The sequence below is a fragment of the Botrytis byssoidea genome (genome assembly GCF_014898295.1).
Source record: "Botrytis byssoidea strain MUCL 94 chromosome Unknown BBYS_001, whole genome shotgun sequence".
Lineage (NCBI taxonomy): Eukaryota > Fungi > Ascomycota > Leotiomycetes > Helotiales > Sclerotiniaceae > Botrytis > Botrytis byssoidea.
In genome coordinates this window covers 956510-973338 of record NW_024065842.1, presented here as the reverse complement: position 1 = coordinate 973338, position 16829 = coordinate 956510, and the positions used below count along the sequence as shown (strand labels likewise).

At 43.9% G+C, this 16829-nt stretch overlaps 6 protein-coding genes across 6 annotated transcripts; 2 read left to right on the top strand and 4 right to left on the bottom strand.

The window, feature by feature from the left end:
• Positions 1-548: 548 nt before the first annotated feature.
• Positions 549-1610, bottom strand: EAE97_000294 (uncharacterized protein; the record flags this gene model as incomplete). Its single annotated transcript, XM_038870804.1, has 2 exons — positions 549-1094; positions 1182-1610. The coding sequence occupies 2 exons, from the start codon at positions 1608-1610 to the stop codon at positions 549-551; spliced, it is 975 nt and encodes a 324-aa protein (XP_038738165.1).
• Positions 1611-2578: 968 nt separating this feature from the next.
• On the top strand, positions 2579-5761 carry EAE97_000293 (uncharacterized protein; the record flags this gene model as incomplete). The annotated part of the gene is made up of 2 exons (XM_038870803.1): positions 2579-2635; positions 2765-5761. 2 exons carry the CDS (start codon positions 2579-2581, stop codon positions 5759-5761), a joined length of 3054 nt encoding a protein of 1017 aa, XP_038738164.1.
• A 374-nt stretch (positions 5762-6135) lies between these two features.
• On the bottom strand, positions 6136-7143 carry EAE97_000292 (uncharacterized protein; the record flags this gene model as incomplete). The annotated part of the gene is made up of 1 exon (XM_038870802.1): positions 6136-7143. The coding sequence occupies one exon, from the start codon at positions 7141-7143 to the stop codon at positions 6136-6138; it is 1008 nt and encodes a 335-aa protein (XP_038738163.1).
• A 2265-nt stretch (positions 7144-9408) lies between these two features.
• EAE97_000291 (uncharacterized protein) lies at positions 9409-9810 on the bottom strand (the record flags this gene model as incomplete). The annotated part of the gene is made up of 1 exon (XM_038870801.1): positions 9409-9810. The coding sequence occupies one exon, from the start codon at positions 9808-9810 to the stop codon at positions 9409-9411; it is 402 nt and encodes a 133-aa protein (XP_038738162.1).
• A 3798-nt stretch (positions 9811-13608) lies between these two features.
• Positions 13609-14008, top strand: EAE97_000290 (uncharacterized protein; the record flags this gene model as incomplete). The annotated part of the gene is made up of 2 exons (XM_038870800.1): positions 13609-13726; positions 13749-14008. 2 exons carry the CDS (start codon positions 13609-13611, stop codon positions 14006-14008), a joined length of 378 nt encoding a protein of 125 aa, XP_038738161.1.
• A 249-nt stretch (positions 14009-14257) lies between these two features.
• Positions 14258-16553, bottom strand: EAE97_000289 (uncharacterized protein). The gene is made up of 2 exons (XM_038870799.1): positions 15722-16553; positions 14258-15651 (listed from the first exon to the last, which is right to left on the bottom strand). Exons 1-2 carry the CDS (start codon positions 16033-16035, stop codon positions 14655-14657), a joined length of 1311 nt encoding a protein of 436 aa, XP_038738160.1. The 5' UTR covers positions 16036-16553; the 3' UTR covers positions 14258-14654.
• Between the last annotated feature and the right edge of the window lie 276 nt (positions 16554-16829).

Here is a 16829-nt window from a genome sequence, read left to right as displayed (position 1 = left end):
GATATGATTTCAATGTTCTATGTAGTGTTGATATTCTTGATGTTGAGATGGAAACTGGGATGGCAAGAAAGGCGATGAAAGTTTATACAGCTGCGTCATGATCTGTGTATGTGATTCATGAGGGAGGCGTTGACTCCAATGTGAATACTCTGGCGCAGTGGTGATATCTTAGTTCATGTAAGTATTCACGATCGATGCCCTCAGATATTTGTTTTCATCGAGTCATTGAAGAATTCATGTATACAACGTCTGTGAATCATAAAATAAGTAAAATTGTTGATATCGGGTATGTTTGTATTGAGTCATAAATCAGCCTGTCGACTATTCGATGAACTTGAGGGCCTCCGATGGTAAATAACTTTAATAAAAAAAGTGCGAAAGTAATTAATATCTCAATTGACATTGAAAATATATCTTCAAAGATTGTTGAAGCTTCAGCGAACAATAGTATTGGATATGAATCCATAATCATTCTACTTGGTGATTTTCTCCCATGCATCTCTATCTTTTGCCTCTAGCCAAGTTCTCAATAAATGTGGTTCAACTCTTCATACGTTTTCGAGAAACATAAAGTCCTCGAGCGCCAACTGCTCTATTCTGACATCCTGCTCTATATGTACCTCATATGATGACTTTCCAGTGGGTGACTCATTTTTCTTTGTGGTCCTCATCGTTCTTTGGCGCAGCTTGTGCGATTCCATTTTATCTTGACTGTTGGTAATGTACGTAACTAATCTTGAACTAGAATTTCTTCGGGGGAGCGCAGCGGCAGCATGCTCTCCAGCTAAGTCCATCGAACCGGTATCTTTAGTGCAATGACTGAGGTCTTGAGGCTGTCGCTCAACGTCATATTGTGCAGGCATCAATGACTCTCTTAGGATTCTCAGAAGTTTTGAATGTTTCCCATTCCATGCCGCATAGAACATTGTAGATGCTATGAGTGCATACCCATAAATGTAATAATTATTTTGCGTTCTCGACTCGGTGGCTCCAATTACTGTCCCAGTCCAAGTTCGACGCAGTATAGTACCGTCTTCATATCGGTAGAAGGGAGGCGGAGGTAGCCCTTGAGTGGCCGCCTTCGACATTGCACACTTGCTTCTTGAGTTGGCTTTAACTCGATTCCAAGTCAGTGATCGACAGTAATATCAATTGGTTTACCTGGTTTGAGAAAGACACACCTGTTCTCCTTGACAATATTCGATATAATCCTTGGTCGCAGTCCAAATAGCCAACTTCAACGCGAAATGTGATATAACGGTACCGACTACAATGGCAACTGCCGCAATGATTGTTGCCTTATCCCAAGTTATAAGATGCTTGACGAATCTTTTCAAAAGACCGTTCATCCAAGAAGGGAAAGCAATTGCAAAGAGGATGGTGTACTTGAGATAGCCAGCTCGAGTGAATTGATTGCTAGTTGCAGCTGACTGCTGTGCTTGCGAAGTTTGTTGTCTCAATGGAAAATGGGTTGGAACTTGGGTTTGACACTGCACACCTGTGGATGAGGGCGGCATAGGGGGGAGTTCTCGAGGACCCGATACAAGTGGTGAGCCACTGGTATCTTTCTGTTGGCTTGGGGAGGTTTGAAGTGATATAGCGGGTAACATTTTGTTTGATCGTTCATGTCAGGAATATAGCAATAGAAGTAGTCTTCTTCCAACACTTGAAGGGAAACATTAAATATCTATGCGGCCCGTCACACAGCACAGCAGCCGAGCCTCAATCGCACACAGCCTTGTTGCACATTATAGCTTCGATGGAGCAGATTGTATGAGATACTTGGAAATTATTGTTCGAAAGTATTTCTCCACTCTACGAAAAGGCATCGAGCAATTTCAAATAGAGGAAGGTCTAGAACGCCTATTGTTCTATCCAAAGTATGAATGTAAAGATACCACCACCAACAGCCACCTCATGCTTGATAGAAGAAAATTCATGGCAATCTCAGGACTCTGTATGATTCAAGGGTCAGTAGGCATAGCACATACTTTCCCAAGCCTTTGCGGTGATGATTGTAAGGTGTTTAAAAGGTTGCATATATCTCAGCTCGTCAATAGGGACTGTTCATTTTCCCCCTAGCTGCCAGCTGCATGTTCCTTATTGACAGTCAGAATGATAAATTGTCATCGGCGCTCAGTATATACATGCTGTACTCATACTTGGGTCTTGATATGCGTGGTGAGGTTCAAGAATCGGTGAATACGGGCTGTGATATACCGATTTGAAAACTCCAAGAGTCACAAAATGTGTGCAAAATGTGTCCAAAATGACCAACACCAGGAATTCAAAGCAAATATATTGACGGCTTGCAAGTTATGACAAAGTCGAGTCATTTGATCAGGGTTGTATAAAAAAACCCCATAGTTATAAATAATATAACAAGGTTCAAAGATTATATCCAAGGAAATTTATCATTTTGCTTCCTTAGCGGTACGAATCCCGTGCTCTCAATCACATCGTATCGTATCGCGCCACAGAGCAATCCATTTTTCTTCATTGCCCAGCGCAATCATGACCTATCCTCCTCTGCAACTCCACTTTCATCCTCATCCTACATATCTTCGTAGGAAGAATCATGGATTCTGGCTCCGAAAATCGAGGTCTCGACCTTGAAAAGGAGTTGACATGTTCTGTAAGTCGAGAATTATTAAAGTTACCAAATCCTAAAAAAACAGACCCTACCCCGCAAAACTCTATAGGGCTGGGCTTGAAGCCGCATTTGCATCTCGAGGGATAGTGTATTCATTTTAACTGGTCATAGATTTGCACAGAGGTTTTATATCAACCGTTGACATTACTCGATTGCTTACATACCTTCTGCGGCTCTTGTCTCAAAGAATGGTTTTCCTGGCAACTTGTCTCCGTGAATAATGCACAAACACCGATTCCACCCGGTGGTACGCCATACACATGCCCATCATGTCGCGCACCAGTTCGAGATACGAAGCACAGTTCTACAATAGCGACGTTACTGGAGATGTTCTTAGCGCGGAGTCCAGAGAAGGGTAGAACAGCTGAAGAAAAGGAAGAGGTTGCTGCGAAATACAAAGCTGGTGATGAAGTATTACCGAAATGGGAGCAGAGAGACAGAAGTTCGAGGGAGAGACGATTGGAGGATGAGGATCGAAGGCTGATGGATGAAGTAAGAGATTTAAGCTTGAGAGAAGTGGGGGTAGAGAGTTCAGAGGCAAGGAGGGAGCGAAGGAGACGAGAACGAGATGGAGAAAGATCGCATAGTTCGAGACATCATTCGAGTCGTGATCATAGTAGGGATAATAGGAATACAGATGACACCGATCGACGGCGGCGAAGGGAAGAGCATCATGAAAGGAGAAGAGCTCGACAAGGAACCTCTGCGTTGAGGCCGGAACCCGATCGCAGCGACTCTGAAGGCCGACGAAGGGGATATAGTGAGATTGAATCGATAAGGAGACATGAAGAAACTAGCCGGTCAGCGGCACGACAGATCGAACATCAATCATCTTTACGGTCACTGATTAGCTCTTCTGACATAGATTCTAGAGAGATGGAAGAAGAGATTCTACGACAAATTAGGGAGGAAGGATTACTGGACGGAATTGACCTTGAGAATATCGATGTTAATCAGGAGGATCAGATTAGTGAGAGAATAGCAGAAGCTTTCAGGCGGCGACAAGAAGAGAGATCGAGACCCGATTTATCTAGAAGAAGCGAGAGTGATACGGCGGATAGACGAAGACGGTCTCCTCGAGCTTCGCTCACAGACTCTGGGAGAGAAACCTCTGGTGATGATGCCCCCAGAACTACAAGACGACGCAGAAATCAATCATCCTCGCCAAGATCGGGTAGTTTAAGCAATGAACAAAGCAGGCCTCCGCCGTCCATAAGTGCCGTACACGCAAGCCACCTAGATGTTGGCCTGAATTCTGGAGGACGACGACGACAGAGAACCTTAAGCGCGCCACGAAGCTCAACAGCACCCGTACCGGTGATTACGCCCGAAACAAGACCCGCCGCTCGGTCGCAGATGGATTTGAGCACTATACCTCGGACCTCTTCTGTGCAAACATCACAACCTTTTAGGGCTCATGCGAGGAGGAGCACTGACTCCAATGTGCGACGAATGAGTGAATCATCAACAAGTAGGGAACCACAACCACAAACAGGATCCACTACAAGAGCATCTAATAGTACAGTCGTTGCATCTCCCTCAGAATCGATACCGAGAACATCAAGCAACAGCTTGCTAGAAAGATCACATTCGGATGATATGGCTGAACTACCTGATATACCTGATGTACCTGCTCCGTTGAGCATTCGTGCTAATGCCCCAGCCGATATTTTCGTGGCCTCTGCTGTTCCTGCATCTGTTCCATACATGGATGAATCACTAGTTCCTGCACCGCTTTCACCACACACCCCTACTCACCTAGCACTCTTCGATAAAGCTGCTGCACTAGCAAGTGGTAGCAGACCAAGTTCTTCTCATTCTGTGGGGTCTAGACCACGAACACAGCTTTATCCCGAACCATCAATATTATGTAGAAGATGTCAAAAAACTCATATTGAATATGAAGTGCACTATAATTGCTCAACTTGCTTGCGTGGCAATTACAACATCTGTCTCTCATGCTATCGTTCAGGTGCAGGATGTCTACATTGGTTTGGATTTGGCTATTCAGCATGGACAAATTGGGAAAATCAAATGCAAGCCGGGAAAATACCTCAAGGTGCAGATAGGCCACATATGCTCACAGCGAACCGCTACCTGGCACCTAAAATGGCTGCTGGCGGCGCGGACGGTCGCAAAACCCTAACTACAGAAGATCCTCAGAAACGTCTGCAAAGTGGTGCATTCTGTGCAAGTTGCTTAGCATGGACAAACGAATGTTACTGGCGTTGCGATATTTGCAATCATGGTGATTGGGGATTTTGCAATCTCTGCGTCAACCAAGGCAGATCATGTACACATTCTCTTCTACCACTGACCTATAAACCATCGGAATCATACACACCTCCCTTATCTCCGACGCATGATCAACAACTTCCACAATCGGCAACTATTCTACAAGGACCCGGCGTTGTAGACGTGGGTAACTTCAAGCCTCTCACTTTCTCGACCAACTGTGATATCTGTCGATATCCCATCCAACCCTCATCCACTCGCTATCATTGCTACTCATGTACTAGCGCTGTCCCAGACACTCAACCTGGAGATTACGATATTTGCACAACCTGCTACCCCAAGCTTGTCACATCTCGTCGCATCAGTGTCGAAAACGGTCACAATGGGTGGCGACGTTGCTTACAAGGCCACCGTATGGTCATCGTAGGATTTGAAGATGATCGTGGGGGCCAACGTAGAGTAATAGTTCAGGATCTGGTTGGGGGCCACAGTCTTGATATCGAGCCCATGATCTACCCCTCAGCTGATCACACATCACCCGAACTACAGAAATGGAGCTGGGGTCAAGATAATGATACTTTCGTCCGATTAGTCACCACGGATCCATCGAAAGTTGCGCCAACGTCAGTTCCTGGGCTGGAGACTGAAAGATCGTTCCCACCCGATGGCGGAATCGGGATGTCAAGTTTAGCAATTTGGAGCTGGTGGCCTGCGGAAGGTGCGAGTGATGAACTAATGTTTCCAAAGGGCGCAGAGGTAAGGGAGTGTAAGGATGTCAATGGAGACTGGTTTTGGGGATGCTATATGGGCGCCAAGGGACTGTTTCCTGCGCCATACGTGAGGGTTTTGGAGGATGGGATTGCTGGGGTTTAACGGCAGGTGAAAATGTAGGCAGCATTGTGTTTTTGTTTGGAATGTCTGCATATACTGTTTTGGCTGGAAATCATGTTCGGGGTGAGTGGGGAGAGAGATATGACGTTTAATGATATGCACAATCTATGAGGTTTGTTCATGATTTGATGAGGGAAGAATTTTGAATGCCAAGTATATATTCGCAATTAATTTGAGCTCAGTAGAGCTAGAGATCAATGTTATGAACCATACAATGATTGAAATTTTTCGTACAATAAAAGGATCCCATTAGTTTTATACTTCGATGCTTTCATTCCCTTGAACACTCTCAGAGCTGATCAACTGAAACTGAATACCCCTCCAACAAATCAAAAATCTATCCCCCTGTCCATAGATCATCCACAAGCCTCATCCACCATCGCACAATCAACCCAAAGATAACTACTCTCCCAACTCCTCTTTCCTCCCAACGCCCTCATTACGCCCTCACTTCCTGCATTCCCTTCCTTGACATCTGAATGCACAAAGCCACTTGACCCATTAAACCCCAGATCCGCAAATTCACCCAGCCCAAAACGACGAATAAGTTCGCGGGCAACATAAGTAGCGAGACCGAGACCACGGTGGGAAGGGAGTACGTAAAGGGTTGCTAGCGTGCCGTCGATTCCTATGAAAGCCCATGCTACCATTTCGGATTCGGGGGTGAGGAGACAGAGAGAGGGTTGGGCGAGGAGCGTAGAGGGCTCGCGGGGGATGATGGAAGTGGATATTACGAGGTTGAGATGGGAAGCTGGGACGCGGGAAAGGGTGAGGGAGGATGGGGGCGGGGGTGAGGGTGGGAGATTGATAGAGGGTGCTGTGGGGATGAGGTAGAGGTTCCAGCGGGTGTGGTAGGGAATTAGTGGTGTGGATGTTGAGGTTGAAATTGATGTCTGGGATGAGAGAGATGTAAGTGAATTTGTGATGACTTCATGCAAACATGCGAATTTGAGGATGGGGTCGAAAGGAAATCCGGGAGCTTGGGGGATTTCGGTATTTTTCAAGAATACAAGGGTGTATTTAAGATGTGTGGAGAGAAGAGATGCATGTTCATTGTGGAGAGGCTGTGCGTAGGAAGGCGTGATCAGAGGATTGAAGACCCAGATCTGAGATTCGTTTTTGCGGGATCGATCGGAAAATATGATGGTGTAGAGCTCCGGAATTGGAATCTGTGGCGGAAAGGTGGCGGCGAAAAGGCAGTGTCTGAAAGGTGTGTTGTGTGGAGCGAGCATTCGACTGTATATGGGATTACTGTATGGAAGGTGTTCGTACAGACTTGGAATTAGAGTTTCGGAGATGGTTTCTTGGGGATGGATATAGAATTTGAGTTCCTCGGGCGAGGAGGAGGAAATTGATGTGGTCATTGCACCCCTTTTATTATCGGCAATTTCTTAAGAGAGCAGTTGGGAGTTTGCAGTATTGTCGCTCCTTGTGCCCCCGTTAGATCATCTGGAATTGTTAGTATCTTGCTACCATATTCCGATGAAAAACTCACGAGATCAAGTAGATTGTGTCCTGATGTGAGCTGGGTGAGATATAGCAGATGGTAGTCAATGGTCGAAGAGCCGGCCAGTGAGTATATAGGTAATGGATACATAAAGACCCAAATCCTCAGAACAATTACTAAAGAAATTGTTTAGAAAGAGTTCCCAACAGTAAACACAGCTTCTTTCAAAAAGTACGTATGTCAAGTACTTCTTTCACAAGAAATATCTTACAGTATCTGAATATTGAGTCATCACCGAAGATCCACACCCCAGATAGCGAAAGTCGAGGGGTTCATGGTAGATCAATAATTCTAGGAACCCCCTGTATGTCAAAATCGGAAGCTCGGGATTGACCACCGATCTGGCATTTTAAACGTTCTAGACATCATGGATAGAAGATGGGAGATGATGTGTATATGATAGACAATGATAACATACATGCTTACATACAGTGGGAGGGGGCGGGGAAATGTTAGTGAGTTCGGATGTCTACTTTTCTTGATTTTCAATTCGAATCTTTGGGTTTGCTATGGTCTTGCTTGCACCTTGAACTCCACGTTTGAAACCAACTATATTCTAATATTATATAGATTTCACTCAGTAGTGAAATTTATCCGAAGCCTACCACTGCTGCTCAGTAGGAAAGGGACAAGGTATTCATATACACTATGCTTTTGATGTCCTTCTTGTTGAAGATACCTAGAGAGAGTCATAAGTGTACTGATCTATTGATCTTGTGGTGGCATTAGCAAGTCGAGCATCAAAAAGGCCAATAAATCATGTGACTATGGTCAAAAGTCAATAAACTCGCACCTCCATAAATACTAGAAGTGATTGAGTATAAATAGACAAATTCAACAACACAACTATCAACAATCTCAAAACCATCTCTCCCTCAATCCCTCAATCCCTCACAGTGAATTTACCCATCTTCCACCTACCTACCCACAGAAAACTCCACAAAAATAAAATCATTGCGGGAACAAAAAGAAACAACTAACAGGATTCCACGAAGCAAATTCTCGGTCTGCGCCCTGCCAAGAGCATGAACCTCATTGATCCCAAATTGCCGCTTTGTAGTTAATAGGTGAAAGTCCGGCCATCTGAACTGTCAAGTACTTGTGAAAGTACCTGTCGTTGATCAGACAAGTCGGCCAGGTGACTCAAGTCCTCTAGAAACTGAAGGTGGGGACTCGTATTTGTTGTTATGTCCTTGGTATTTGTTCGGAGTTGGGTGAATTGGTTTTGTATTGAAATGACTCTCCGTGTCTGGGTAGGTTTCTGAAGTTTTTGCCTCAAGTCTGAAGGTACATAGAGCGTGAGAGAACTCCTCTCCGTTCATGGAGAATATCTTAATAAGTTGTTCAAGCAAATGCTTAAAGAGCTCGTTGTCTTTCTTACAATCACACAATCACAAAGCACCAGATTTTGGCTCAGTCATTCTAGCATACCATGTTATTAGTTGTCTAAATATCGAAAGTTCGCAGATTTCCACTTTTATTCATTATATTTTAGGGTTTAATTGTTCTTTATATGATGTATCATGTTTGCAATGAGTCATTGAAAGCTAGCTTTATTGAAAGATCTCAAAGCATTTCCCACTGCTTGGAATGATGTCCCTCCCATCATTTTGTTTGTCCTAAATCCTAGAAGTATGAATGAGAATATTCGTCAAGCTCATGATATACTCAGAAGAGCTTTCCTCCTGGTAAAAATAACCCAATCCTGCAAAGCAACCCTAAAGCACCCCTCCACCTCAAACCTACAAGAACTCCCAAATCAATATAAGCACTTCAAGGTTTATCTCCGCCATCAAACGGGTTTCATCTGAAATTAAGACACCCAATATTCCTGTTCCTAAACCCAATCTGAGTCCTCATGAAAAGATCTCTACTTTCGACCCCTATCTCAGTCAGTACACAAGTCCCCTCCCTATCATCAACAAAAGACCCAAAGAAATTCCTAGCATTACCAACCCCCCCCTCTCGCCACCCCCAACAAACTCAAAACCCCCACATTGACCAAGCTCAATCCCGAAAGGACCATAACCCCCTTTCTGACCCAGCCTTCAAACTCCATAAAAACGTATGCAAAGTAGCATGCCAGAAACATCCCATACAAAGCCATAAGCGTATACTTTGTCTATTTAGCTGTTGGTTGCCAAAGATTCTGTCTGTTGCTAAGAGTCTTACAATCCTTCACATCTTTCTCTTTTTTGATAGTATTATGATTCCGTACCGCATCGAATTTGCAGAATGCTTTATTGAGAAGCATCTCGGCAGATATGGGGATAGCTTCAATTTCTCCCATCGCTTGGTTTAGAAGTGTTTCGGGATTAACAGGTATACGTGTGAGGAGAGCGCCGAGAGTGTTGACGGCCTTGTTTAGGAAAGAGAAAATCAAGATTCCTGTGAAGCAAGCGGAGGAGATGATGAGAAATTGTTGTGCGGAGAATGAGAGACGAGTGTCTAAGGGTGTGAATAGGTAAGCGAGGGAGTTTTCGATACTGTGGAGGAGCGATGCTAGGATTGTTGTGGTCGCCATGTTGTCTGTTTGATAGGATGAGTTTTCGATTGTCATTGGTTGATGTTTTGATGAATTGCCAGATACTTTGAGTGCGATGAAGTTGAGTTTTGGCTTGATTAGATTTATTGACGGGATTTGGTGTAGAAGTTGGAAGAGTAATAAAGATAAAGAACTTCTTCTGAAACTATGAATTTGATAAAGACTTTACAAGCTGTATAAGATGCTTTGAATATTAGTAGCGCATTAGATGTAATCACTTAAGAGCCGTATGAAACTCTGGCGAGAGGCCACTTGATTGTTTGGTTACGGCCAGTAATTTTGACAGGTAACTATACTTTTGTATCCCAAACATCAGAGATTGGCTATCTCCAGAGCGTCAACGACGAGGCGGTCGAGATGTTGAAATCCTTTTGAATCGGACTAGTAGTCTCCAGCCAGTTTAGTAATTCAACGATGATGCGAGAAGGGCTTCACGTTTCCTTACATAAATCTTTAAACCAGTAGATCTGTGTATACAAATCATATTATCTGTTGAACCATGAATATACATCTCATCATGTAGACAAATCTAATCCATCAACATATACCGCAAAACTGGTGCCGGCAACAAACAAGCACACACTGAGTGTCGAGATAAAATCCAAGAGTAGAATCATTAACCCTCGAAAGACCTCCTTCCTATTCCTACCCAAACAATCCCCCTCATCTCCATCAAACCATCTCCATGGATTCGGCTGTTGGCTTAACCGTCTACCTTGCAAATAGAAACCTAACCCCTTCTGAACGCGACACCCAGTGACGAGGTGCTTGGATATTTATCATATCAATTTTTTTGGCTCAACCTCATCTTGATTTTTTTATATTTTTATATTTAAAGATCGATCTCGGAGACCTCAGCAGTCATCTTGAGATCCATATCGGAATAACATGAATATAGCGTATTTTTCTGCCTTCGATTTTTGTGGGGATCTAACTCACCTCCACTTCAACGTGTAGTGAATCTTGAGTTATTATTTTTCACTCTCTGACTTATTTTGTGGTTTTTGTGGAGATGTAAATCCAAAGTGAAGTGAATGAATCTTTAACTTCTTTCTTCTCATTCCCTCTGTTCTCATTCCTCATATCTCCTTCCTCCAACCCAATCTTACAAGTTAACAGTCAAGTGTCTCCCTAACCTTAATCGAACCCCAAGATCCAGACAGCGCCTAGATCATCTCCAATCCTGCTCTTCCCCAACTCGAAAATTGTAAAATCACAGCTACAAAAGAACTCCAGCTATCCAGATAAGAATTCGGCCACACAATAATCCTACATTTAGTCCCTCCCCGTTTTCTGACTTGACTTCCGAAAGTCACAATCCAGTAAGTGACAGTAATCGTAATTCAACCCGAAATTATCCTCTTTCACAGTAAAGGTAATATCACCAGAGAGATGAGATAATGTATCTACCTAATCTGTATCTAGGTATTTGGAAAGTGATCTAACTACCCACCCATCCATCCATCTACGTAAAAAGATAGCTCACTACCCAGCTAGTCATAAACGACGCAACGCCAGCACCAAGATAACTCAACTCGCCTTTGAAGATAAAATATCAACGGTATGATAAACAACAAAGCAGAAGAAACAAATAAAAGAGAGATCCTAAACAGTACCCGAAAGCATGCAAAATTCCCATGACTGTCTCCATGAGTCATCACATTCAAACTCATCATAAAACATCCGCATTGAAATCCCCACCCTCGCCTCTCCTAGAAAGACTCGTGGGTCTAAATTCTCCCCGTAACCCCGTCACATCTCACTTACCCGACCTAGGTAGATTTTCAAAGACCCCATTTGACACCACCCCCAACATCTACCTCCCCATCTAGATCCGCTCCACAATTCTGCAATTCACCTTTCCCATTCCAAATCTCGACTCTGCAGTCCGTACCAACTGACATATCTTCTCTCTCCACTCGACTCCTGCCCCTCTACCTCTCCCCCATCTCTTCTCCCCCCCCTTCAAAGCCACCAATTCCTCTCCCTCTCCTCCCATCCTCCCCATCACCACTCCACCTCCCTCCCTGCTTCGGCCCACCACAAACACCACAAACACCACAAACCCCCCCTCTATACCTCGTCCTCCCTCTCTTCTTTTCACACTCCCTCCACCATCTCCGTCTTTCCATCTCCAAGTCTCTCTCTCCATCGCTTCCCTTTTTCAACCTACCCTCTCTATTCAAACTCCCCCTACAAAAAATAATCCCACTCATCCCTCTCCGGCTCAGAGTAAAAGTTTCCATCGGCACCGCATGGCCGCAACCCGTATATCTGTATTGCGTTTCAACACACATCCTGATCTAATCTCGATATTGCTAGCGAGATAGGATATCCGATGCGAACAATATTACAGATAGTATCGTGCCGTCCTACGATTATGAAAAGGTATAGCCTGTACGCCGTCGTATGTATAAAACCAAGACCGAAAGCCGTAAAGCCGCGTATTAATTATTCTCGCCACTTATATAATATATCTCCGAATCTCGCAAACTTATTCATCTATCATATCTTTCGCGTGTAAGGCAGCGATGACGATGGATCAGCTTGACGAAGAAATGGTTGCCTAAATCACCCAATTCAAGTCTTATTCACCATTCCTCTCTCCCAACTATCTTTTCAGATCTTCTCCACTGGTAAGCTATACAACTCCGCTGTATATATGACTGCGAAAATAGGGTTGAAGTAGCAATATCGATCATGAAGTGGCAATCAAGAAAAAAGTTGAATTTCAAACGATGGGAAGATCTCTTATATATTCCTTCCCTCGAAGCTTTCGGGGAATCACCGCATACGCATCATTTTCCACTCACTTACGACTCGCTGCCCCAAGGCATACATTATGACTCGAACGATGAAGCCTTCACGCATGTTCCAATAAACCACCCATAAGCATTATTGATGAATAACGAACGATCAGCCAATCAATTTGATCTCCATGTTCTCTTGCAGAACCACCTTTAGTGAATGAAGAGGAAGAAAAAGCCAACACAAAATATCCATGATGCGAAACAAGGACAATCATAAATAAGGACAATCATAATCAAGAACAAAGCTAAATAAGAATAACCCTAAATAAGAATAACCCTAAATAAGAATAACCCTAAATAAGAATAATCCTAAATAAGAACAACTATAAATAAGAACAACTATAAATAAGAACAACTATAATTGAGAACGACCCTAGATAGGTAAGAACAATCATAAATAAGAACCACCCTAAATAAGAACAACCCTAATAAACAACAACAAGATTCATGCGACTAAGAAGAGCTTCAAGCTAAACCTTTAGTAACCCAAGTCATAAATAAGCTTGCGTCCAAAATACGAATAATCCCCAACAAGACCCTAAGATCTAACCCAAACAATAGAAGCGCGCCTATTTCAAAACCATGAACACCTAGTATTACCTATGCCACTAGAATATCTACTTGCGAAACTGTCACTATTACTATCGAAACACGAGAAGTGTAAATATCCAGGCATCCGGAAAAGAACACTACCCCCCCCCCCCCCCCAAAAAAAATCCCCAAGATCACACAAGCTTTAGGCAAACAAGAAGTAACCCACCACCAAAGTGAGAATGACCAATGCTCTACGCTCAACTGTGTGATATTTTATGAGAATCAGGTGATACTTACTGACATGACAGTATGTGCTAACCACCCCTTCCATTAGATCAACATACAAGAGTAATCTCAACCTAGATACAACCCAAAATTACCACAAAGCATAAACAAATGTAAAACCCGAAACCGATCAACGATCAACTACTACATGTCAACCATCAGATACTCAATCCGAACACGGAAAGAAAACTTCCAACCAAACCCAAACCCAAACCCAAACAGCAACAAGGAGCTTGCCAAGTGCAAGTTCCAACATCACGAAGTAAGTAAGAAGATTCCCCTCCGCAGCTCCTAAACCGGACCAAACAAAAAAGTCATCTCGACCCAAAGAAGAGGTTCCACAAAACATGTCATCTACCGCAGAAGAGAGCAGAATGGATGGAATGGTCAGACTTTCCGACCATCCAATCTTAACCCATCTATTCATCCATCCATCCATACAACCCCCTTCAGCTCCTCAAACCTCACAAGCACCAACCAGAAGCAAAACCAGAAGCAACACCCAAACACCCCTCACCCCTCACCACCCCAACGAACAAGCACGATAGTATCTAAATAAACCAGTAAGAACCCACCACCTAGACAGGAACGATAGACATATATTTGCATACCCAGGTATACACCCAAACAACACCCAAAACCAAGACACAAGTAACCACAAGCAAACGTAATCCCCATCACCAAAATTTCACATACGAGAATCAAGAACCAACACCCGTTCAACCAACCAAACCAGTCATCCACATCCAGATACAAACAGTGATTCTTATTGCGGGGTATCTATTGTAGATTCCCAATTCCCAATTCCTAATTCCTAATTCCTAATTCCTAATTGCGATATCAAATTCATTACATCTCATCTCCACTCGATCCAATTCTCACCAAGCTAAATAAATGGCCAGCTCTATCAATTTTTGCTCATCCCATCATCATAGCCTATTCTTAAGATCGGAGTTTGTCTTCCCATCATGAAGTGAAGTGAAGTACATGCTTTTCTAACATCAAAATGCCGCGCTTGCTTGCTAATTCGCTCGCTCGCTGAAAGAGATAATACCACCCAGAATGAGAAGACTATTATCATGACAAAATTGCAAGATACCTCCCAGATCTGTACAGTATAGATAGATAGATGAAATGAGATCCTCGACTCCCGAATACACTAGTAGACGAAAGTAGTATGCATGCGAGCGAATTCTATTCGCCACTCAATTTTATATTCCCATCACCATTAATCGTCCGAGTTTCAGTGACCACACTTTCCCCATTAGCATCAGCATCCACCTCCCACCCCGGCTTTCTCCCCACCAAAACCCTCGCTACAGTTTTCAAGCCCCTCGCCCTCTCAACATCCAAACTGACCCTCCTCATTTCCTCTCCACTAGACACACATATCCTCCTAACCTCTTCTTCCTCCCACCCCAAAGCCTGCGTCAATAAACGCAACGTTGACGCTTCCAACGCGCTCAACATCGACACCAACCACAATTTCCCCATCGTCTTTTGCGTTTTATCATCTGGCCAAGGACCCATCGGAATCCCAAATTCCTTAACTTCAATATCTACAAATCCCAAGTTCTCCAACTTTTCCGGCTGAAGATGTGCAATTCCACGTGGCCGTCCAGCTATTCGCGCCGCTTCTCCTAAAGCGTGCAGAAGGGCGGGCATGGGACTATCTTTGTCGAAAAACGTGAGAAAAGCTGCGTGGTCATCAAAATCCATAATTTCGATCCACCCACCGGGTTTGAGATGAATAAATGCTTCGGAATATATGTGATCCCAATCGCTAAATGCTCCGGCCATATTCCGCAGATGCACGAGATCGAACTCATTAGCAGGCCATGTCCATCCACCTTCTTCTTCCGCATCGTCGATTTCGAAAAAGACATTGAAGGGAACGGCTGTAGGTTGGACTTTGGCGATATCCGTCCCTATGATTTCGGCCGAGGGCCACAGATCACCCATTCCCATGGCCCAATCACCAGCTCCTGTTCCAATATCGAGAATGCGAGTTGGAGATTTGAGAGGCACGGTCGTAAGTTGGTTGTCGAAGATCTGGAGATATATTTGATGGATGATGCGTAAACGATCGAGTTCTTCCTCATCGATTGGCATATAATAATCTCCCACGTAAACTCGACCGTGTTGTTGTAGATATACCACATCTGAATCGTAGAGAGAGCGAGTGGAATTTCTATGAGTAGTGAAAAACGATTAGCAAACATTTATAAAGAGAATATGAAAATAACAAGTAAGGATCTCACACTGTATCTCGATCCGTTTGAGCATGATGAAAAACAGATTTGGTATAAGCAGCCCGTCTTCTATGGTCTTCAATTTCCTTCTGCACGGTTTCCCTCGCAGCAATCGCATCATTCTCCATTTCCTCTTCATCATTGTCGTCTGGTATCAATGGGCCATCATTACCATTATCCGAATATCTCAAGTCTCCGGGAACATTTTTATTCTCATCTGGTGGACTATTTGCTCTGCCATTTTCTTCCTCCACTTGCTCCCCCATGGATTTGGGATTGGTGCAAACAGCTCCCATTGACTTTTTCCTTCTCCAATTCACCATTCAATCCAACCGCCACCCTTTGTGTCGTATGATGTTGTGTTTGTTTTATGATCTCGTCGTTAATATCCTTCGATGGGGTGATCAATATTTATATGTCGATCTCAAATCTAGTATTCGCCCGAGCTCCCGTCTCCTCTGCTTCAAGGGATTGTGCACAAAGTCGATGCAAGACACGATACCAAACACAATGCTACTCCCCCCCACCCACTCGTTTTCCGAGATCAATAGACGGAAGGCACCCAGATCGCAATCGAAATCTCGGAAAAGCATCCGCGCGTTCCAATTAACAAAGCCAGACCCAAAGCCCAAAGATGGCACGGTACTTTGTTCTCCGCACGCCCACCACCAAGACTTCGCGAAGTTTACCAAAGATTGTCCTGTGATCCGATCATCGAAAGCGGTGACCTATTTGAGGTCTGTCGACTGCATTAGCTAGCTACTACCTAGGCACCTAGATAGCATAGCCAGCCAGCTAGCTCTCTTTTTTATCTTCACTCCAGTTACCTCTGACGTTCTAGTAGCGGTCCCTGGTTAGTTGATGAGTTAGCTTCCACCAAAGGATACAAGTTCACACCAATGAAGCCCATGTTGAACAAACTTTAACACTACCTAGAACACTAACAATAGTACCCAGGTGCTTAGTATAGTCGTACTCCGTACTCACCTTAACCTTACTACGCTTTTCCAGGCTATCTTATTGGGAGAGAAAAGAAAGGTTGACAGCGGAAACCCCACAAGATACCGAGAAAGAAAGGATAAATTTCACCGGAACCCAATGATAAGCCACTATCTAG

What these genes read in the sequence shown, in the direction of transcription:
- EAE97_000289 (XM_038870799.1), bottom strand. Translation starts at nt 16,035, where the DNA reads ATGGTGAATTGGAGAAGGAAAAAGTCAATGGGAGCTGTTTGCACCAAT. An exon ending in CAAACGGATCGAGATACAGT is followed by an intron (nt 15,652 to 15,721) that starts GTGAGATCCTTA and finishes CACTACTCATAG; the next exon opens with AAATTCCACTCGCTCTCTCT.